The sequence below is a fragment of the Phaethon lepturus genome, unplaced genomic scaffold, assembly GCF_000687285.1.
Source record: "Phaethon lepturus isolate BGI_N335 unplaced genomic scaffold, ASM68728v1 scaffold32677, whole genome shotgun sequence".
NCBI lineage: Eukaryota > Metazoa > Chordata > Aves > Phaethontiformes > Phaethontidae > Phaethon > Phaethon lepturus.
Window position 1 is genome coordinate 48,688 of NW_010554588.1, and position 23,825 is coordinate 72,512.

Here is a 23,825-nt window from a genome sequence, read left to right on the forward strand (position 1 = left end):
CAGCAGGAAGGGCATGCTTGATTCAACATCAAAAAATGTTAAAAATCAGTGTTAACCACTGATTCCATTGCAAGTAGGTTTTTTAGGTATATTAATAGGCTTCTGCTGAGTATGAGAAATGTTCATCAGTGGCACAGACATACATCATCATCTTAATTAGTACAACTGATACACTGTGAAAGACAACTTTTTTAAAAAAAATTAATAGAAAAAAGCACATTAAAATTGCTTTTCATCAGTTCGGTCAAGTTACTAATACAGCACTGAGATTCATTACAACAAAGGAACAATGTTACCTTTTGAATTGATGGGGAGAGCAGTAATTTGGAAGAATTTTTCAGCCAGTGATCTTTACACGTAAGAACATCATAATACTATATTACAGCATGTGGGTCAAAAAGCATATCAGAGATAAAATCACTGATATAGAGAGATAAAACATCTTAATTTTCTCAAAGATTTTACTAAACTAATCAATTTGCGAAAAATCTGACAAAAATCCTTAGTATTTACACAGCAACAGTATTACAAGCACAGCTATAGACAAAAATGCCATTACATTAGAGAACATAAATATAATGTAAAGAGACAGCCCCTTCCCAGGTAGTTTGCAGTTACAAACACATGATATATTCTTAAAAGTAAAGCTTCTTATAGACAGGAGTTCTGTTTCCATTCTAAGAATTTACTTTCTTTTCCTCTTTTCTTGATTCTACAAAGCCAGATCTTGCAGACTTCAAGATATACTGCAAACTATCTGCTTTTCCTATGTTTTATGAAGTAAGGGGGTTTAGAAAGACGGTTAGAAGAGATAATGAGATGAAATCTTTATGGAGCTTGAACTCTCAAAGGTGTATTAAAATTATTTCAAACATTAGATAAGCAGATTTGAACACAACTGGCTCAAATTTAACCTAATTCTAATTTAAAGCACTACCCACAGTACTGTAGATAAAGTGAACTCTCAAATGAATTGCAATTCATTCCTTTTAAGACTCTTTCTGCAGTTTCCATTTAACTAGTGTCTGATAGATTAAAATTAAATAATAGGAACTTAGTTGTTGTAGCTTGCACACTTCAAAAAAGCAAAAAAGTCTGGAATAAAATTACATGGCAAGTACAACAAAAGATCACTCAAATTGTTAACTAAAGAAGTCAAATGATTTTTGAGTGTGTGGGCTAATGAACATAGGGCTCATGAAAGAAAGAAGTAACACAGACACACAATGACGGAAAAATACTAAGTATAAATTAGGGTGTAGGCCCAAAACAAACAGGCTCGTGTGAAGCTGACACTCCAATTATCTTAAGACCAACTCCACAAACCTCTTTGTGCATCTGAGCAGCATAACTCACCAGTCTCACCAAGCACCACAACCTAATTAGCCTTTGCTAATTAGCTCTTTTTCTGTATTTCTTTTGGAAAATATGGGTTTTGATGGCAGATCTAAAAAGGGGGATAGGAAAGGAACAATTTGGACATCACTAAAGCAGCCCAGGTGGACACCAAACTGATGGGGCTAGCACCACTGACAAAGCTGATAGGGAGGGACAGGAAAGGGCGAGACATAAGACAGTGGATATACAAGAGGGACAGTCACGAAGATCCTCGGGATGTGAAGTGAAACTTGAGCTCAATGCCATGAAACGTAGTGAACAAATGAAAGAACATTTTACTTTATACTGTATGATACACTAATATTCTTTTTTAAGGAAGTGATGAACATAACACTTAACCATTAAGCTGAATCAATTTTATTATAAATAATTTTAAAACTTAAGTCCTAAGAGATATTTTATAGGAATATTTCAAATCCATGGTTATACCTTTGGAACCGTTCTTGCTGTTCTCTTTGCTTCCGGATTTCTGGAAATTGTTTTTCATAGTACTCCCTTGTTTTGCTCTCCTTGGCTTTCCTGCGTGGATTATTTTCTATCCTGTCAACTTTTTTCTCCCATGCCTCCATCAGCTGATCATAACGTTGACAGATTTTCTGTTCCTGTTAAATTCAAAAAGTAAACATTGAACTAAACACAAATACACTAAGCAATCAGTACACATAAAGTGGGTAGGCTCCAGGAATGAACAGACATATTTTTCCTGCGCTAGTGGTTTTGCATTTTGAAGATGATATATAACCAATTTTCAGCAGAGAGAAAGCGAAGAAGTAGATCTAAAAATGTAGATTTTGAATAGTACACACTATTTCTTTGCTTTACACATCACAATGGTATTTGGTAACTGTTATTACTGCCTTCCAGAGATCTCACCTCTTCTGGTACCAGGCTTTTAATGGAATTGGTGTAATTTTAAAATTTTTATTTAGTTTATTTTAAATTTTTAATTAACAGAATTGGGCTGGAATATTTGCAATATGCCTTCAATCTCAGCAATATGTAGGGAGCTGTTCCTACATAAGAAAATATTAGGACCATAAAAAAAATACTTCATTACATTTTCATGGTGGAATCTTCCAATTCGATGTATAAACTCCTGCTATTCTTAATAATAAAAATGATCTTTCAAACACCACCTAAAAGAGCCTTTTGACTTTGTACGCCACTTACTACAACAGCATGCAAGAGGAAGCGTGAAGTCAATTAATAGTGGTATCCAACATTGACAAGTTCGATTAAAAATGCTGTCTGACTTGTAAAATTTGAGATCTGCCCCATTTTCTTTCAGCTACTATAACTACTATAAAAGAAAAGAAGTTCAGAGAGAGGCCAGGCATGACAGTTAAAGATTTTCACTGGGTCTCTTCCATTCATACTCTTTAAGAAAAAGAAAGAAAGAAAGCTTTTTCCTTATTGTACTTTAGATGGTTTTTCAGTCAAATAATCAACAAACCACAGTTATAAACTTGCAGTTTATGTTCCAATACATCAACAGAATTTTAGCTTAAGATCTTATTTTTCTAGTCAATGGGATTTTCATGACACACTTGGGAATACAAGTCAAGAATCCAGACAGAAAACCAACCGTGTGCTCTTTTATAAAAAAACATGGTAGTATTACCCGTTGTTTTCTTGCATGATTTCTTCTTTTAAAGAATAGTATTAGCTTTTTCCTCATCACCTGGTTTCTGGAAAACAAAATCAGAAAAAAAAAACAACCCAAAAACAACCAACTACATAAAAATCTAACACTTCAAAACTACTCAAAGCTCATATGGATTCTAGATGCCAGATCATTATTACAAAAAATATTTTCAGAGGTAGAAAAAGAGGGAAAATACCTGATGAAACACTTATCTAACTAATACTGTATTTTATCAGAGAGAAGACGCTTAAAGATGGCTGGAATAAGCAACTGAGACACAAAAGCTTCCAATTTCAAGGTAGGTGCTCTCCTTCCCCACAAGTGAGATAATATGCTAAAATGAGTAAATTTGGCTTAAGATGGGGGTGGGAATAAATCTTTGTAATTCAATGCTGAAGTTAAGATTTTTACTACATATTCCTAAAAAAAAAAAAAAGTACTTTGGAACTGCTATACAGCTATATTTGAAGGAGTGAAGCAAGAAATAATTTTTTTAAAGAGAATTTTTTAAAGGACAACAATCTGTGGGATTTTTTCTGTACTTACAAAATATCATAGAATGGTAGTAAAAGTTATAGCACTTAGTAATATGCACATAACTCACTATGCATTTCTTCACATCTGAAACCCACAATTTATTTCTTCTTTTGTAAAAACTGGTAGAACAGAAATTGGTTATGAATAAACAAATCGTATGAAGAGAGTAATGTAGTAATGTTCTTCAACAAATCTGAATCGGGATAATCATGCCACAGCAGTAAATTTATCTCAAAAACACCAGTATTTGTGTTTCCAAGTGAGACATGAAAGTCAGTATTTTCTTCCCACTTACTGTCCTAGAGAAGCCATGAAAAGACCTTGGTCTTCACAGTTATATTAGAGTGGGATTTCCTCAAACAGGATTTGCCAGAAATAGGCACTTGTGTGTCAGTTACAATTCAGCAATTACTATCACCAAAGTCTAGCAGCAATACATAATTTCAAAATAATTCATATTTTGTTGCGATGGAATGATCAATATTTTGGTATTTTGTAACATTGCTACAGGGTGAAATCAATATTGGTTTGACACAGCTACATAAAAACTAAAATTTTGTTCTATGTTATGAATGACTTTCTGTAGAGAAATGAGTTCACCACCATCTTTGCAGAATCAAGATTCAAAGTAATAAGAAGCAATTAAAAAAACACCATGGAGAAGGTGTCCTTTATGGACATTTAAATTTAAGTACAAATAAGCTTAATTAAACACACTTAACAATGAATCTATTAAAACTTTATTTCAATTTATAAACAATATTTGCTTCAGAGAAATAAACCCCCCCCATAGATCAGAAAAATTTGAGAAACAAGTTCTATCTTAAAAAAGAAACAAAAAATTAATTTTCCTAAAAATCCACGTTTCTTCCAGGAGAAGACAACCAGTTTATTTCAAATCACTGAATTTGGTTTGCCCTAAATAGTAAGTAAGCATAACATGCAACAACTCTGCTCATAGCCCATGACAGAAAATGAGTATATGCTTAAGCCAATAAATAAATAGATAATTAAAAAAAAAAATCAGGACTCCTCCTACGGTTTATTGACAGCAGTAACTTTTGAAACACTTCTTTGAACAGTACATTCAGGAAAAGTCCACTAGACATATCTAGCTCAAATCTGGTATTTTAGACTTCGAAAAATACAAGTGTTAGCAACTTAAATTTTATGACCTATTTTTGTCTTTAACTTAAGATGAAAAGTTACTGTTTCCCTCTACCTCCAGTACATATAACTCAGGTCTTGCAGCACTGTTCCACATCGAAATCAGAAAGTTACACGGACTGGAAGTTTTTAATTATGGTTAAAATACACACATGCTATATGGAAATGACAGCAGTGAAAAATTTGACCAAATGTTTAAGTCTAGATCCCTTAAATGGCACAATGACAAGATATTGAAGCACTTACGTTTTGATGTTTTCATGGTAGACCTTTGTGTCTGATGGTTGGTTGTAAAGTGGCTACAATTTTGGATTAGAAAGGCACACTTAGTACTTTTCAATGCATGTAATTCTAAAAGTATATGCAATATATTTAACAACATTTCAGTATTCTGCCAACAGTGCACTCAATCTGAGATGCAGCAATCTGAAGGGACTAGATGTTCAACACAAAGCATAGATTTCATTACTTAAAATTGGATCATTATAACTATTTATGTATATAACAGTATTTAGTTGTTTTTGTATTTCCAACTGTTCTCTCAAATAGATTCAAATCTATTTTAAAAATTACTCTTATGCAGCCAATCAGTTCACTCAAGTCCCAATTCACCAGTGCATTTAAACACACACTTCTTTTATACATAAATATAGAACTACATCTATTTACCACAACAGAATTTCAAACATGAAAGCAACACTACCAAGACAGAAAATAGAAAAAAAAAATTTAAACAAACAAAAACAAAACAAAAACACAAAACCACAACTTACCAGTTCAACTTTTGGACCAAGACCTTCAAAAATCTTGTGAGCTTCTTCTGCTTTCTTCTGCAAATAAGAATTTTTTTGTATAGTCTAAGTAAATCATCCAAAGTTAGTGTCAAAAAATATATCTGAACTCTTTCACTTATGCTAGTTGCTAAACTCCTGTCTGACCATACTATATCCTTCTCAACCTACTTCTGCAATGTTGCCTCAGCAAATCAAGAAACCTGTATCTGAATTGTGCAGTTACTATTCTAATCTCCACATTTGTAAGCTGATAGACCATAAAAGCAGAAACTGATCTCTGCAGTTCAAAAAGAATATGCATTTAATAAATAATACAGCAAATAGTTATTAAGAGGAGGGAAGGTATCCAGTAAAATTAAGTACAACCAGCTACAAATGGAGAACTTCAGTCTCTTAATTCCAATTGCAAAGTCTGGGAGTGTGAATCAATGTGTACATACACACACAGAGAAATATGTCAAAAGTCCTCCTTCCCTCACACTAGGTGAAGGCCCCAAAATAATCCTGACCCTAAAGGAAGCAGCACTAGATAAAACAGTTGGCTTTCACAAATTCATTTCAAGCCCGTACAATCTTCCAAAGCCCTTTGTAAGCAGACAAGGCTATGTGAAATGACTCAACATACTAGTTCAAATTTGCTTCTTTCTCCGCAATAGTTGTATGTGCTAGCCCTAAGACATCTGCAAAGAAAAACAGAGGAGAAACTAATCCATAAAGCAGTTGTTATTAGAAAGTGTTCTGATAAATTCTAACCTCTTTCCATGTAATTTCTATCTTGAAAAATTCTTTGGAACTCACAGATGTACAAAATAATTATACATCAAGGAAATATTATAGTATTATCCTGGTAGAACAGTTTTTCTGGTCTCCAAACATTTAAAACTGAACTCTAGCCCTATTACTTTAACCAAATTTTAGCCAACAGTAGCGGAATATTAAAAGTAATTATCCTAAATTGCATGGTTTGAAGATGAAAGCTGCCAAAGGACTATGCTCTTGTACAACTGCAGAAGAAAAGATACCAAACAAGTGCTATGTACACAAATGGCTTAATACATCTTTAATAACCCTTTAAGTAAGACATGAGTATTGACATGTGCCATTTGTATTAAGCCCCATCAATACTGCCATTCTACAGTACATGTAATTCCTGATGCAAGAACTCAAACCGAAGCTATATGGATTCACAAACGCATCAATCTTGGTAATTCCCCTTGTATATAGAATACTATATGAAGACCTAGACAGACAGAAGCAGCTAATAGATGACTGTACACTGATGCATGTTACTCCATCTCAGGCAACATAAAAATGGATTTCCCCATCTACTTGCATGTACACAACATGGGGAATGTAACAGCAACTTCAAAATTCTGTTTTAAAACCCACTTGTAACCACAGTTAGCAGAGAAAGAGTTGCACAGCAGCCCACTGTCTTCAAATTCATATAGTTTTGCCTACTAGCCAACATGCAACTGAGCTTGAGGAAGTCTTGTAAGGTGATTGTATGATTTTAATACTTTTTAACTGAACTGTAATGTGAAAGAGATTTAAAAGAGCAAAAGTGGCTTATAACTATAAGTAAACATATTGCTGCACATTGATTACATCAGTTTTTATAGCATAATAATTGTCCTAATGTCCTGTATTAAGTAAATATATCAAATTTCACAGACAACTGGGGGAGGGGGACACAAGCTGCATGGAACACTTAGGACACAGTTCTACTCTATAAAATCTAATATTGTGTTGCAGTTTTTTACCACCCCAAATTTTCAAAAATAGTCTACTGTAATAGAAGTTAGCTGTTCCTCTAAACTACAAAATAAAATCGGGAAATTAAACTAACATATACCACTTTCACAAAAGATCATAATACTTTCAAAACCAGCAGATATCCAGCTCCTTAATCTCAAACTGCTAGGGGAAAAAAAGGCAGGAAGCGCTTTGCTACTGTTGGTGATATTACTGAGCTCCTGTATTTTTATCACCACTTATACAACACAAGCTCACAATTCTTGAATATATATAGAAGACAACATAAAGAATATATACTACTTCTTCATATCTGTTCATTTATCCAAATCTTAAGTGCCAGAAGCCAGAGTTTAAAAAGAAGGCATAGAATCTTACAACATACGCAGTTTTTCCCCTTCAGTTAATTTAAATATTGGGTCTTCAGCCAAGCTTGTCAGTATTCACGCGAGGAAAAGAGAATTCCAGATACATTTCTAAAGCTTTTTTTTATATCTATCTATAGATATATACACAGACACAAAACATATCTATCTATACATATATATGCATGTGTGTGTAGTTAGATATAGATATACAGAGATATATCTCAACACAGAGGTCTAGGGATGAGATCCATAGACATGTTTCCCTACGCTGCTTATAAGATATGAGGATCCTGTGATCAAGAATAAAACTGTCATGCAAGTGTCTTTCATTTAAAGAAGTAAATGAATATTAAAAGAGGTGTGGGCAAATCAGTAAAACAAGAGAAGAGAACAAGAGAAGAACAAAAATCGCACCACAGAAGTGAATTAAGACAATTAATTTTAGCACATCGGGTCAGACTGAGAGCTACAGTCAACTGAAAAAGTCAACTGAAAAGCACACTTACCCGATTTTCATCGTAAATAATTTGGACAATACTGCGGTGTTTCTGTTCCACGGGAGGAGGGGAGACAGGCCTTTCTGGCTCTGGAGGCTTAGCAGCTTCTTCTTCAAGTTGTTGCTAAGAGACGAAAGAAAGAAAATCAGCCATCCGCACCATGTTACCCTTACCAGTAATTAGTCACCAGAGATAAAATATGCATCTGATCAAGTTAGCACTGCCTGTTATTTCTCTTCTTAACTGAAAAGGAATGAATGAAATGGTTTTAATGCCAACAGAGACAATAACAAGACTATTTTTTTTTTTTACTACTGGTAAACCAAATTAACTGTTTACAAGACTCACCTGCGCTGAATCAGACTTGTTTCAGTTTGACTTCTAAAGCCACTGTCACCTTGAAATTTTATATTTTTCTTTAAAGTTAAATAGTGGTAACTTTGGAGAACAGTTACACCAAACCTGCCTTCTCACAGGGAAGTAATCCACAGAAATGTCTTTTTACATTGTAGATATTCAAGTGCTGTTATTACTACTATCTTCTTATTTTAAAAAAAAGTACAAAAGTCCTTCTAACAACCCACAGGTATCTTTCTAAACATACTTCACAGCAGAAATAAACCACTCCACAGATACTAAAGTTCCAAGATTGTTACATTACCAAATAAGAAAAAATCCCTGTAATATTTCTCTAGCTACTACACTGCTGTGATTTACTTTCATATCAAACAAATCTGATTCAGTGACATCTTCATTTTTTATTTGTAAATATTCTTCATCCTTGCCTGCCACAAACTACAACAAAGAAATTCTGACGACAGGGATCCATCCTGTCTTACAGCACTGGCTAGAATGTGCTATATTGCTGCATAAGAATTCAAATCTAAAATTTTTGCAGAATGCCATAATAAACAGGCTCAATTACTGCACGCAACAGCAACTTCGTAATTTTTTTAAGTCAAATCATAGTACAAACATGCACAAATGAACCTTAATAGATGATACGCATAGTACTTGCTGATTCTGTGGAAAAAGGGAACAACAAACAAAAAGATAAGCATCATTAACATACAGCCAGGTACTTAGTGACACCTTTTTTGTTTTTCTGCTGAAGGTCACTTTACAGGTCATTAAAATTCAGACATACAAGTTAACAAAACCTATAGCATAACTCTCATCTCGTACAGAGCTCCCACTAAAAAAACAACCTCAAAGCTGGCACTACTATTTTTCTGTATCTTTGAAAGTCATAAAAGGAAAAGGAGACAAGGACTTTGTTTTTGCCAGTGAATGACAGATGCCTAGATTGAAGGGTGGGTTTAGTTGGCTACAACAGCTACTGGGAAGGCAACTACTACTGCCAGCAAACATTTCCTTTGCTTCCAATGGCTGAAGTGCAGCTCTTGGGTGCAAAGCATAGCCAAGACCATACTAAAAAAAGTGGTATTTCCTCCTTTATTTCTCTGCTGTCCCTGTTTACTCACACCCCTCCTAATACACTTTCTCCCAAGGCTGACTTTAGCTCCAGATGTTAGGATCTCTTGCCCTTGTGAAAGCAGATGATCCTGGGACTTTTGTACAAGTTCTGGTTTTGGAGACGCATGCAAGGGATTCTCCCCTTGCACAGACTGCGAAAGAGAGACGATAGCCTCCCCTGACCCAGCAGTCATCTTTAAAGTTGAAATTACAGTCACAGTGCCCTTGTTTCACTAGCCATCTAGCAAAAGTTTAAAATATAAAGCCATCTACTGTTAGTGTCCCTATGTGGCTTTCTCCTATTTTAAAAAAATGTTTAAAAACATTTATTTAAACATTCTAGCAAAATCATATTCATAACCTTTCCTTTTTAACATGCTCATTTGGTTCATGTAACCAGAAAATTCACCACCACCAAATGAAGTTTTTTTCACACCTGTTTCACTGGAAGATAACAACAGTAGTGTCTGCTATGCTTACTTGCTTTTTCTTCAGTTTAAGGATTTGCTGTTCAACTTTCGCAATTTCGCGATCTACACGGTCCATGCTCTGTATCAGTTCTTCCTTTGACAGCTTTGAAGGTGAAGCATTTTGGTCCTCCCCACAAGGCTGACCAGAAATTGGAGAAGATGGTCCCTCATGCTTTCCTCCAAAAGCTGGGTCCTTTCATGGGGACAAGAGGTGGAGAGGGGACATTGAGAGAAATCGGTCATATTGATAACATAAGAATGACTGCTCAGCAACTGAACTAGCATGCATGATTTAAAAGTAATCACCAGTTATTTATATGTCTGTTGAGGAGTCACCTAAGGTAAAGTTTAATATTTCAGTTTATTAATGCTCTAAATATTTTAGAATTAACTGACAGCCCATTTATGATACTCTAATTTCAAAGTCCACCTTTAAAAATAACAGCACACTTCAATATATACCTTGAAACCAAACTAAGATCAAAACATCTCCCTTTTAAAAAATATATCCTCATAAACATAAATAGTATCTTTTATTTTTAAGGGAAGGGGTACCTGAGAGACAATCCTAAATACTCTACACATATATTGATGAGGGTATTCTTGAAGGTAACCATGACCAGCCTGATATAGTACCTCTAGAGTTAGTTGTGGTTATAAATGTTCTCTTGAACTTAACATGACTTAAGAGAAGTGATGACTTAAGAGAGGACAGGTCACTATTCATTTGGTTTTGATTTTTTTGTCCGTTTCCAGACAACATATTTCAACATGTTTCACGTTCTAACATCAGCACTGTTGTACCTTGTCTCTGTTTATGCCCTCAGACCATCATGCTCCATGACTACCTAGCTGGCAAATGCTAGCTCAGTAATATATCCCTCATTCAAGCCAATCTGACTGAAAGATGACCTGTCCCTTCTCTTCTAGATAATACTAGACTGTATTTCTAAACTGTGACAGTAGATTTCTGTATGAAGTGCCTGGATAAAAACTTAGTTACATGCAAACATGTTAACATGGCATGCCTTAGTTCCGTTTCTCCACCTCTCTTTGATCTTATCTTTGCTATGCAACAGAGCAAGTTACTAAGAAATCACATGCTATCGTAATTTTGCCTTACTTCACATACAGTTTATTCACATGATAAAAAGAATGGTAGAGAGAAGCAAGAGAAGTAATTAACTTTTAAAAAATATGGTGCCTATTAGCTTTTGAATCCATATGGTGAAATTTTTCTTTAAATGATCCAAGTTTAGAAACTTGAGTGCTCACCTTCAGAAGTCACACCCGTTATACACCACCCTTTTGGCATGTGAGTCTGTGTGCTTGTGTGCATGCATGAAAGAAGGTATTAAATATTCATTTAAGAGACATTTGCCTGTTCTATACAAATTGCTGTAATCAATATTCAGTATCTGCAATAGAAAATATCCACACCAAACTAGATTGCCCTAGATTTACGCAAAACGAGACAGTGACAGGTATAATTAGTGTTATATAAATAAGCAGATTCACTTCAAATGTTTGAAAGGGAGTGGGGGTGGAGGGAAGTATTTTGACCTTTCAGTACAACTACTAATTACGGAAAAAATTGGACTTGCATGCATTTGCCAGCAGCTTTCAATTGAAAAGCAGAAATATTTCATGCACTATACTATAATCTGAGCTTTTGCAACTGAGGTTTTAATGACTTAAGAGTGTAGTAGCAACTCAGAACTCCAGTCTTTTTACTGTGCTTGAGGCAGATTGATCTACTTGTTCTTTTTATAAAAGAGTAACACTGACTCATGATCACAGTTTGTGATAATGTGTAAAATTAAATTTCTGGGATTAAAGAATGAACCTAAACAAATAAAAAATTACCTAACAGAAAAAAAAATTATTAGCTCACTGCAACATATGAAGTTACACCTTCAGCATCATAATAGAAAACGCCTTTACCTTCTTAATATCCGCAGATCTCAACCCTTCCTGCAGAGGATGTACTAAAGGCAAGACAGTAGCTGCACTGACACGCTGAAAATGGGAATCAGAGACTTGTTCAAGACGTGGTCGCTTAGATTCCAGTGAATCATGATCTGTCTGAGATGGACCTGGATGAAATTGCTGTTCATATCCAGTTCTCCTTTCCTGAGGCCTAATACATAGAAAAGATAAACTATTAAAATATACATTTCCCACAAAAGAAAACTATTTGGTGATACTCAACCCTTTTCGAATATAGAGGAGATGCAATTTAGTGAGGCTCCTTCTAGACAGTAAGGCAGACAAATGTTTTTAAGTATGATCTTCAAAAATAAAAGTTAAAATCTATTGAAAAAGTTAACTTGAATCTTAAAAGTCACTGTTTAAATGCTTGCCTATCATTACAAACCCTTAAAGAAACTTACCACTGCTGCAATGATATTGTTCAAATCAAAGCTCTGATTCTAATTATAAATAAAAAAAAAATCCAACAGATAAATACAGTACTATATTCCACTGAACACAGATGGCCACAACAGCTCCATTATTTCATTTTTGCAGTCAAGTAATTTTTAAATATACACAGAATGCTTAAAATGAGCCATGAGCCTATTTGGAACTTGTTCTATACTAAAATGCTACTATATGACAGAAACAGTCATTGATTCAATCCATGAGTCACTTAGAAACTTCTCCTCCTCAGAAAAATGCAAAAGAATAGTATCACCAGTTTCTTTACAGTGCAATGCTCAGGATGTCCACAAAAGAACCGCATATGCTACATCTTCCTATAGAGTGCCACTGAAAAGATGACAGTAGTTTCCTGTATTTTGCCAGAACTACTGAATAACCTTTTACAAATTTACAATGCAGGGCGGGAGGGGATTTACTTCTGCTATAAACTAAAGTTTTGAGAGCTCTAAAAGCTGCTATGATTCTCAGCACTAAAACAGAGCCTTACTGACATTTTGGTGACACAATATGCAAGCCCCAGATTCCACTATCATCACGTTATTTCTGGGAGTATTCTAATGAGATTTTAAGCTAGACCAGTATTTACATACTATTCATCACTGCTATTTGTTCAGAACCAGATACCTCAGTTATAGCCAGAACAAACTGCTAGCAGTAATCCAGCATATAAAGTTGCTCCTAGCAAATATACTTACTAAAAGTCCAAGGAAAAAAAAAAAAAGGTTCTTACAAGCAATAACACTTGCTTACGACTGTACATCAACATACTAATACATTAAAGAATTGAGGTGCATAAATCATATAGTAACCTCTCCCCTAAACAGAAGCATCTGCTTGCTAACTTACTACAATCCAGTTAATACTATTCTGATCTGTAGTGGGGTTTTAATTTCTAAATTTGGTTTGCAAGGTACATCCAATATTCTTGAGGTATATAGTCAAATTGATGCTTAATATTGTCTGAAAACCTTCTTGAACCTATCAACCTTTCAGGAATATTAATGTACATTTGAACATTCATCAATATCCAATGTGAACTAACCTGTTTTACTGAGAAGTAAGGTACTACCAATCTGAAATCAAATTGTAACATATGATTCACTGTAGTTGTCCACTATACTTGTCCTCAGTTAACCTACTGGACCCCAAATCACTTGCATCTATTCACACAGACACAGAAATGGTATACAAGACAGACAAAATGGGTATTTAGAACAAAAGATATGAAGCTGTCAGGTGTCTTGTCAAAAGTAGTATACACTCTGATTTAGTCCTCTGTGCCTACGAGTCCATTTTGTGCCACATTTCAGTGTTTTACAGTTGTTACAACTCAAATACCCAATTAGCTCTGTTGTTTCTTACTTCAGCCACACAGATACCATCTGTTGAATAAGCAAGCCTAATCTACGACATATGACAGGTAATATGCATACTGTAACAATTCTTACACTTGTTGCTTCTACTAGGCAAGATTAAATTATCCAAACTTTACACACTTTTAGCCTAAACATCATTAAAAAGTTTGCAGTATGCACTTGGCTTCTCAGCAGCTTACTGACAGCGTTGTTAGGAGAGGTGTGGGGAAAGCAAAGCAGACTGTCACTTCCTGCCTGTGAAACAAATATATTAGTTAAGCCAAAGGGACTAAGGAATTACACAACAGCTACAACACTCAAACGCAGGAGACTGACACTGCTACAACAACGGAGCACCGATTAATAAAGTCAAGCACTTAGGCAAAAACTGTGAAACTCGAAAACCTTTCTATTCAAAACTTAAAATTAACTTTACAGAAAGCACAGACTCATAGAAGATTCCTGTTCACGTACTTCAAAAATGGCATCCTCACCTGTCAGAGCCTGGGTGAAACTCAGAAAGCAAGGAAGGCCTGCGCCGAAGCTGCTGCTGCTGCTGTTGCTGCTGCTGCAAGAGCTGGGTTGCCTGACTGACTTCCAGGTGAGACGAACGATAATCGGGAACTGCAAATTCCTAAATGAAACACATCTCTGATGTTAACAAAGAGCAAAGGTGCAGAAGACAGGATCAAAATCATTTGGTGTCATGGAATGATCGTTTCCAAAGAATGATCATTATTAAATACAGACCAAGACCAGACCACCAAAGCTTTATTCCAGCTCAGAAAACTAAAATTTGTAAATGGCATTTCTAAGTTTTAAATGAACTTTAAAGAGACTAAATACTTGTGCTAAGAATTCCAGCTAGCTTATTAACAACTTCTAACAAAACACAAATGAGTCAGCAGCAGCAGAATATCCTTTAAAAAAAAAAAATCCTTTAAAAACAAATTTTACACATCCAACTACAAAGTAGTAAACCAAGAACATATTTCAGCAACCCTGAGGCAATTCCTTCTGTTATCACTTCAAGACATTTTTATATCAGACACTATTAATTAGGACTAAGAGTCAGACAAGATGCATCTGTGAAGATGCATCTTCTGACAGATATACTTTATCATCAAAGTGAGATTGTACAAGACAATTTATTTGTATATATGGGTCTTCGATCACTTGCTTTTAAAAATTATATGCAACTGGCATTAATCAAAGAGAAGCTACAAGTCATGCAATAGGTCATTACCCATAAGATTTAGTTTTTACTAATTATATAAAAATAAATACGGAGCAAGCCAAAAAGCTCCAATTCTTGAATTTCCTTTTGCAAACATGTAAGTAGAACAAAACATCTAAAGTAACTGCAGCAGGAGGAGAATTTCATTAAAATGCGGGAAACCTGAGCTGTTCTAAGGCCAACAGCTAGTCCTCCACAGTCTACCATGCCATACAGAGCACAGGACGGCAGAATAAATGCTTGCCAGAAACGACCAAGTAGGAGATTCTTAGAAATCCATTACCCCAATTCTGGCTAGCAGAACACAGCTAGCTGGAAGCACTAGTACAGCTGCTTCAGAAAAAATTCAGTGTATAACACAAGTTTTTACATTTCAGATTCACGCTCTCCACCTTGCACATAGATTTTTGTCAAGAACTGCCTTTAGTTTATAGATAATCTAGCCCAATACTCCTTACATAGAGGAAAGATGACTATGGCTTCACTCCCTATGGTCATGGGCCTAAGAGGAGATTAATTCCCCACAAAAGTGTAGTACCCACAAATGTCCCCAGAGCCCAGCCTCTCAAAGGATTTTTTAAGACCCAGAACACTGCATTCATATTAAAAGTATTAAAAAAAAAATACTAACTGTAGACAGGTTATTTGCATATTATTGGAAAATTATCAATGCATATGGACTCAGACACACTTAGTTGGCCAAATTTAGTATGATGACTAAATATTAATAAATTAAAGCAAAACTACAACAAAAGTTTATGAATGCAATCTCTAGTGAATTTATTCAAACTACAAGAAATCAATGATAAAAACAGAAAACTTATGTTAATTCCCCATGATAAAGATACAGAATTATAAAACTCAGTTTTCTGTCAAAAGACAAGTAAAAAAGCACATACATATATAACCTTGAAGAAACAAAATGCAAATGCAGTGCTTTCGGCGGGGGGGGGGGGGGGGGAGGAGGAGAAAACAAAACAAACCACCCCAAAGCTATTTACCTAAGCAACACTGGCAGCAGTTCTCCTCAGGAGGCAAAAACACTTCCTTTGCCACTTAAGAGCATTTCTTTATATTTGATTTTTCAATATTAAAAACAGTAGAGGAAGTAAGAGTCAAAGACTCAACCTACTGAGGAGACAGGATTCTCAGTGTACAGTCTTTATTCTAAAGAAGTGTTTTACCAGTTTGAGCAGATTTACAAATGTTAAATAATAGGAAATACTGACAAGCTGACAAGCTGTAGGATTTTATTTAGGATACCTTCACAGTTTTATAAAGCATTTTTTAAATGTTCTATGTAAAAAGAAAGAAGGGGTAAAAAAATCTCCATAAGCAAAAACTTTAAAAAGCCAAAATTGCAGTCAGTGGTAGTCAGGGATTTTAATAATTTCAGCTACAGCACTGCAGGAAGGCATAATTCAACAGGTAATTATACCCTTTCAAGGTAATACTTCAGAAGGAACCAAGGAGCAGAACATGGCTACAGATTCTACTTCCCAGAAGTTACACCATAGTCAGACCCTCATTCAAAGACACAATGTATTGAATAAGTAGACCCGTCAGCTTTAACAGAAGAGCCAAAGGCACAAACAACATTGTTATACAGATTTCCCCACTCAGTTTTAACTGGGCATATTTGTCTGCAACTCCACTGTTTTCAAATGTGAGCGACTTGTATTTAAACTAATGTAGTTAAAAAAAAAAAATTAAAAATCCCATTTGGCCCAGCAAACACCCGAATCATACTCTTGCTAAATCTGTAACCCTCATGTCTCCTTACCTGCTGGTGTCGGGTGCTAGGGAAGGTGTACTGGACAGAGTGAGTAGGATAACGACTCTGTTCTGTGCTGAATGCTCCTTGGTTAGGAGGATAGCCTGAACTTGACATTATCAGAGAAGAAGTCTTCACAAAGCTGTGAGATCAAGACCAGCAAGCAATCATGTTTCTAGGAAACCGCCTAAAGGAAAAAAGATCACTGATAAGCACTGAAGTACCAGATGTACTCACAATACATTACAGCCATAGTCACCTAAGCAAAACAACCATTAACAGTAAAAGCTTTTTCCTGATGTATTTATTTAATAGGTTACTCTAGTCTGAAACGTGTTAACAGGTCTTCAATAGGCTCAAATTGAGACATGTCAGCATTGTCTACACAAAGATTTGAGGATTATGTTGTCAGAATACATCATTTTAGCGGTTACCAGTTGAATTAGGAGGATTTTAAAAGAAAAGCAGGTCACTTTAAATAGATGTTAAAGATGTTATAATAGTCTATAGTTGGACTCTTTATTTACAGTAAACTCCTTTAGCACAATGTGAAGTTCACTTTCGTTTCTTCTACAGTTTTTGGATTCTATGAACTGTCTTACTTTCAGATTCAGGTAGTCTTAGGGCTGCTTTATCCAATGCCACCTGCAGTTCATTAAATCACAGTGTATTACTCAGGCCCTAAAATACTATTACCATCTAACAGTAGCTTTACAGAAGTTACGAAAAAAGGCAGTCACAAAGAAAAAAAACCACACTATTTCAATTGACAGCATAGTTTGTCTTGTATGAGATACCAGAAACAGAATATACTATGAAGCTTTAAAGCAATCCTGCTTAGCTGACATTCGATGACTACTTTGCCGTATTGTATTCTCTAGCTACAGATTAACAATGAGCACTGAAATGCATACTGATCCGGGGAAGATTTCAAATCCTGAAAAAAATCCAGACAAGTTCACTAACAAAGTCCAAGCATCTATGAAGCTGTGTATAGTTTCAGCTGTTTCATTAAACACTGCACCCATCAGTGCTTTGAGCCGGTAAATTATGGCTCTAACCAAAAGTGCAGGATGTATATATTTTTTAAACACAAGATATTTCTCTCTGATAACTCAAAGGGTATAATCCTTGGAGGCTATGTATTAAATACAGAATTTTATCAGACCTGTAGCAAATTCCCAACCTCTGGTCCGTGGCCTAGCAGTCACATTAGACCTTCAAAGACAGTAGCTGTTGATCCCCGCCTAGATGGCTTCATTTCAAAGTGCATTAATCTGCAGCCTTTCACAAACATCACATGTGAAGTTATACTTCTGAACTGCATTTTCCCTTAACAGTCAATACACAAAATCAGCCAGCAAAGGATCAGACACAGCAAGCTATAAAAACAGATCTTAAACTTTATCTGACATATTTTACCATTCCTGTTCTGGTTGGGGTTTTTTCCCCACCTCTCCATCAAACAACGCAAGCTTTGCATGCTAGACTATCAGAATAATGAGACAAATTTAGATTTACCTCTTAAACCTGATTTTCAAAAATTAAAAATTAAAGAAAAACTACAGATCACTAGTTGTGTACTCTCTAGTACCTATATATTATAGTACCTATAACTCATATCCAAGTGACAAGTTCTAACAAAGAATTCTTCACCATTAACATTTATTATACTTCATCATTCATACTGCATTCATTAGATTACATCTTTACCAACTATGTGATGGTCTAATATGTCAGAATCATATGCTCTCTATTTAATCAAGAAACGGTGTCAGAAAGCAAGCAGTTTTTAGCTAATATACATTGTGCTAGTTAGTTGCAAGCTATAGTACCTGAACACTCAAATGTGTTCCTAAATCCAAGCTACAGCACAAAAAAATCGGATTTTTCCCTCTCAACTTCCATGCAAGTCCATGCAAAACTATGTCATATAGCTAACTGTCAGCTCAATCAAACGTTTACTGATGTGATAACCACTCCCATCAAAGCCTGGTGAACGTTTATTATTAAATGAACAACGGGCTCCATGGTATAAGGATGCTCAAACAATTTAAGGTTACAGAAGTACAAATCTTAGTTTGATGAATTACCCTAACTTGTGCTACCTCACGAGCTTTGCATCTTCCTGTGCAGTCTTCATAAATATGTGGAAGATGACTAACAGGATTTTATATATGTATGTCTGCTACACCCTGAAAACTTTAGTGAGGAATAAACACAGTAATACAGGATCTGATCAAAGCTCCTTTAGCCCAATACGCTGTGACTGACAATGGCCAGCAGCAAGCATTTAGAGAGCACATACCAGTCCTTTCCCAGCAAACTCTCCAGCCTTCCAGTGGCTCCCAGAGACACTCCTTTGTGGCTCAGGGATTCCTTGAGTGAGAGCCTTTCTGTTTAAGATTTCTTAATGGCTTTCTCTTCCATCAGTTTATCCAGCTGTTTTCTGAACTAGTATAAACTCTCAGCGTTCACAGCTGCTTGTTGCAAGAACTTCTACAGTTTAGTGGCACTTCGCATGAGAAACCAGTGGCTTTTGTTCACTCTGGAACCTCTACCTTCCTTTGATATCTCTAGTTTTGGCATTGAAACAGACCAAACATCTACTTCCTATTCTTTTTTATCCTGTTGCACATGTGATTCTGTAGACTTCTACCATATACCTTCAGCCATATCTTTTCCATGATGAAGAATCCTAGTTTACTTGGCTGTTCCTTGTCACCCACTTCCAAACCCCCTCTAGTTCTGTGATATCCATTCTGAGGCACAGGGAGCCAGAAAAGCACGCTACATTCTGTGAAAGTATGAGTAAGTACTCATCCTGTTCTTATTCTCTTCCCTGACATGCTGACCACAGTCAGGCAGATCTCAAGAATCTGGGGATGCAGAGGGAATCAGAGGAGCAACCACTTGAAAAATCACACATATAGGCCAACTACTGCATGATTCAAGGTCCTTTCTAGTTTCTTTGTCAGGTTACATCTTCTTCTTATTTTCTCAATGTTCAGTCAAACCCACATGTTGATCATTAACCCAGGTGCTGAAAGTTCAATCCGCACTCACTTTTTATGATGCTGTAAAGGCTATTTCTCCATTCACAAGAGCTTTAGTGTACAGATTGTTACCTTTGTGTTAGGACAGCTGGTCTTGAAATCTTCATTGATACAAGAATCTTTCACAACCAACAGCAATGAAAGGTCCTGACAAGTCCCTCCACATTCTGTGCTAGACATGGAAAGACGAGGGGGAGGAGAGGGGCACAGCACACATGTATGAACATCCTTCAACCACCCAGCAATGTTAACCCCGTATCTCATAACCTACAGGTTTTATGTAATACATATGAAAACACTCTATCTAACTGCCTTCCTACTGAGAACTGCAAGTATGATCATGTTTGTAGCACCATAATAATTTTTTTTAAAGTGAAACAAAGAAAAGCTGCCAACAGAGGAAGGCAACAGAAACATCATTAAAGGTTATAATTGTGTTCAATAAGAGAGGTGGGAAGTGAAGAGAGGAAAAAAAAAAAAGAAAAAGTGAAGTTATCAATGGTGGGGGTGCATTCTTTTTCCTCCCTGAAGGAACTGATACAACAGCAGGAAGAGATAAGGGCGGTAACAGTAGAGGAAAATACATGGTTATATACTGGCAATTTCAAGGTGGGGAGGGAACTAAAGGATGGGGACTCTGCATAGGATCTCATTTCTTCCCAAGACAAAAATCAGCACTGTAGTACAACAACATGTAAAATGACACTGAATTACAATATTCCCTCCCTCTAAGCCTCCTTTTCTTGTTACAGATATTTATATGTGCCTGTACGCTCTCCTAATTTGACCTCTCTCCATGCCCTTGAGACCCCATCTTATCTCCCAGTCTCCTATAGTATGAGCTTGTTTACACTCTGCCATACTGCAAGGGTGTGTGTGGGGGGTGTTTTGCCAATATTTGCCCATAGAATTACCACCAATATTCTGCTTATCTGGCCCTGTCTTACTACCTTAATTCTGCAACTGTGGATGTAAGTATTTTACTTCAACTCTTACTTCTCTGCAGGCAACCTTATGACCTTTCATGTAAAAGCAGCTGCCTCTCTCTTCAGCATCTGCTCACATGTATCCAGCAGACACAGATTATTCTTCATCAATCTATTTCTTGGTCAGTGAGCTCAATTCCAGCTTCCCCCATACATTCAGATTATATTTAAATAGAGCATTCCTTAAACTTTAAACATAAAATTGTAACTGTGTGTGCAGACTGTAAACAGTCGCATCTGGGCTTTCCTCACTTCTGTATCTTTCCATTAGTCGTGACAAACTTTGTCTTTCTCCACTCAAATCCAAACAGAATTCTCCCTTAAAGCTCCTCGCTATTAACTCTCTCTGCCTCTCCAATCCTTCCACTGGGTTCCCTCTTCTCTGCACATCTTCACCTTCAGCACCCATGACAAAGTACGATAGAAGAAATCAACTTCCAGCTCTGCTCAGTCAATGACAGCAAGATTCCATTTTTCAGACAAGTATTTCCATACCTTTTCATGATATTCTGCAAATTTCAGAGGTTTCTCACATAAACATTTATAAGAACTGTTACAGACGTTGGAATTCTACCTTAAATGTCTCACAAAAATAAAGTTAGGTCATGAAAACTTTCATACACCTGCCAACCAGGCTGGCAAATTGTCTGTCTCAATAAATGCTGACAAGTAGAAGGGGCAGAAAGAAATATTTCTTGTTCTGTACTTCAGAACCCAGTCGATTCTGCTATAGTGTCCCACTTCACTAACATTCCCAGACTTTGTGGTAAAACATAAAGGGTGGGGAAACTCAGTTGTGTCAAATGGATAATGTTAAAAAAATAAAATAATTACAGGAGAAGTAGGAGCAAAGAGTAAAAAAATAAACTATGAAGCCTGAAGATACCTAGCTGAAAAAAAAGCAGTGACAAGAGTAACAGTTTCAGGAGCTACGAAGAGATACTCGGCCCGGTGTTAATTTGAGCTTCTCAGGCAAGGAAATGGTTTAACAATGTTTATTTCTAAAGGTATGACAATATTTTTCTCTTTGGCCAGCTCAAACTCCTGAACAGATCCAATTCAGACTTCCCCTTAAAAGCTACTGTTCACACATTCGTCACATGTGGAGAATTTTGAGTACGTTACAAATCATTTAGAACTGAATATTATATGGGCAACAGTCATAGCATAATTTCAGATTTGATTTCTATGAGGTAATACTAATTTGAACAATCTTTCTTGATCTCCAGAACTCAAAATGCTTCAGAAAGAAGCAGAAGTACTTACTATCTTCAAGTATACACATGGGAAAATGAGTCACAGAAATGCTAAGAATTCTATCAAAGACTACCCAGGAAATAGTCAATGACTGAATCAGAAATAAGACTCAAATCTTGCAGCACTTTGAGCAGGGAAAAGCTAGCATTGCCTGAGAAAAGCAGTTCTTCACTCGGGAAAATACAGCAGGTTAAAAACTGTGACTATTTTTAGCAGGCCAGTTCCCCAAAACCTTTCAACACACGGCCACACAAATGTTTATGCCAGCAGAAGGGAAGGGGTCAAGAGGCCAGAAGGATGGCAGTCACCTACTCGCTGTTTGTGGAACCACGGCCCTGCTTGTTGGAATACCTTGTCTCCTACATTCGCCTCCACAGATGAAAGACCAGTCTCATGGGTAGACTAATTTTTTCTTCACATAGCCGAAACAAGCTAACACTTTTGCATTTAGAGTAATTTTCATGCCATCTTGAAGTACTTAACCAACATTTGCTAATTAAATTTCATATCCTTTTGGGAATTTTGCTCATCTTGGTTTTGAGCAAACTAAGTGTGATATAAAGAGTGCAAAGAATTAGATTAAAGTCATATAAGGCTTAAACAGAGTTGAGGGATTTTGTTTTTACATCAGCAGCCTTAGTAAATTGAGCTCTGATGTAACTAACCTATGGCAGAACAAGGAAGGCTCTGCCTTATGCGGGGGATCTACAACGAATCACAAAATTAATTCAGGGATATTTATTCAAAGTTTATTCTGGCGAGAAAATGAAGAGTGAAGGGACTGTTTCAGCATTGGTTAGAAAGGCTTTATCCAAAGCATGATAACAATACTTGTGAATAATTCTTTCTGTGATTCCACTTTATAAAAAGATAATGAAACTATCTCTTGGGAAAAAACAAACCAAAACAGGCCGTATTTAATGACCAAGCTATCAAACCACAATAACTAGATTTCATGAACTACAGACCCGTGTCTGTACCTTCAAGACGCAAAGCTCCAACTCACATACAATAACACAAAACTACAAGTTAAGAGTCACATAAAGTAAAACCTTTCAAGTATATTGCTAGATTTGGAAAACAAATCTTCCTAGTAGTATTTTTACTTTGTCAGATAATCATAAATCCATTCAAGCACTCAAGCAAAAACATCAAATTTGCATCTTGGGGAAATGCCACACAAGAAAATTCTAACATGTACATTTCTGACAGATTTCTAAAAATAGCTTCATGGGTAAAACCTCCATATAAGAAGTTATTTATTCAAACTAATAGACACAATAAAAGGCTAAGTATTACTTACCGTCTAAAACTCCAGTGCTCAGAACATTAACGGGACGATACAAGTTAGGACTGACTTAGTGGTTTAAAAGTCTCAAATAAAAGCATTAGACACTTCAAGAACAGTTATTAGTCCTCCAGTCACTGCTTTAATGTCCAATCATCAGCACGGTCATATGACAGTTATTCAGAAAAACAACAATGAAAAAATTTAGTGATAAAGAAGTTTGGGTTCAAACTGATCCATGTTAACCCTTCAAGGCTGATGATACAAAGTTCTGCAAAGTATTGTGGAATGGGACGGGATAGTGAGAAAATTAGCTACAGGAT

At 36.0% G+C, this 23,825-nt stretch overlaps 1 protein-coding gene across 4 annotated transcripts in view; it reads right to left on the bottom strand.

The window, feature by feature from the left end:
• NCOR1 (nuclear receptor corepressor 1) overlaps positions 1 to 17,108 on the bottom strand; it is a 59,080-nt gene extending 41,972 nt beyond the window's left edge. For 2 of the 4 annotated variants that reach the window (XM_010291904.1, XM_010291907.1), the window contains exons 1-9: positions 16,925 to 17,108; positions 14,399 to 14,538; positions 12,052 to 12,247; positions 10,118 to 10,300; positions 8,171 to 8,284; positions 5,521 to 5,577; positions 4,994 to 5,046; positions 3,020 to 3,086; positions 1,828 to 2,000 (exon numbers count right to left, since the gene is read on the bottom strand). In XM_010291904.1, coding sequence (XP_010290206.1) covers positions 1,828 to 2,000; positions 3,020 to 3,086; positions 4,994 to 5,046; positions 5,521 to 5,577; positions 8,171 to 8,284; positions 10,118 to 10,300; positions 12,052 to 12,247; positions 14,399 to 14,538; positions 16,925 to 17,032 — 1,091 coding nt within the window. In that variant the 5' untranslated portion in view covers positions 17,033 to 17,108. The remainder of the gene's footprint in view (positions 1 to 1,827; positions 2,001 to 3,019; positions 3,087 to 4,993; positions 5,047 to 5,520; positions 5,578 to 8,170; positions 8,285 to 10,117; positions 10,301 to 12,051; positions 12,248 to 14,398; positions 14,539 to 16,924) is intronic. The other 2 variants (XM_010291906.1, XM_010291905.1) reach the window with 1 other exon arrangement.
• Positions 17,109 to 23,825: the final 6,717 nt, after the last annotated feature.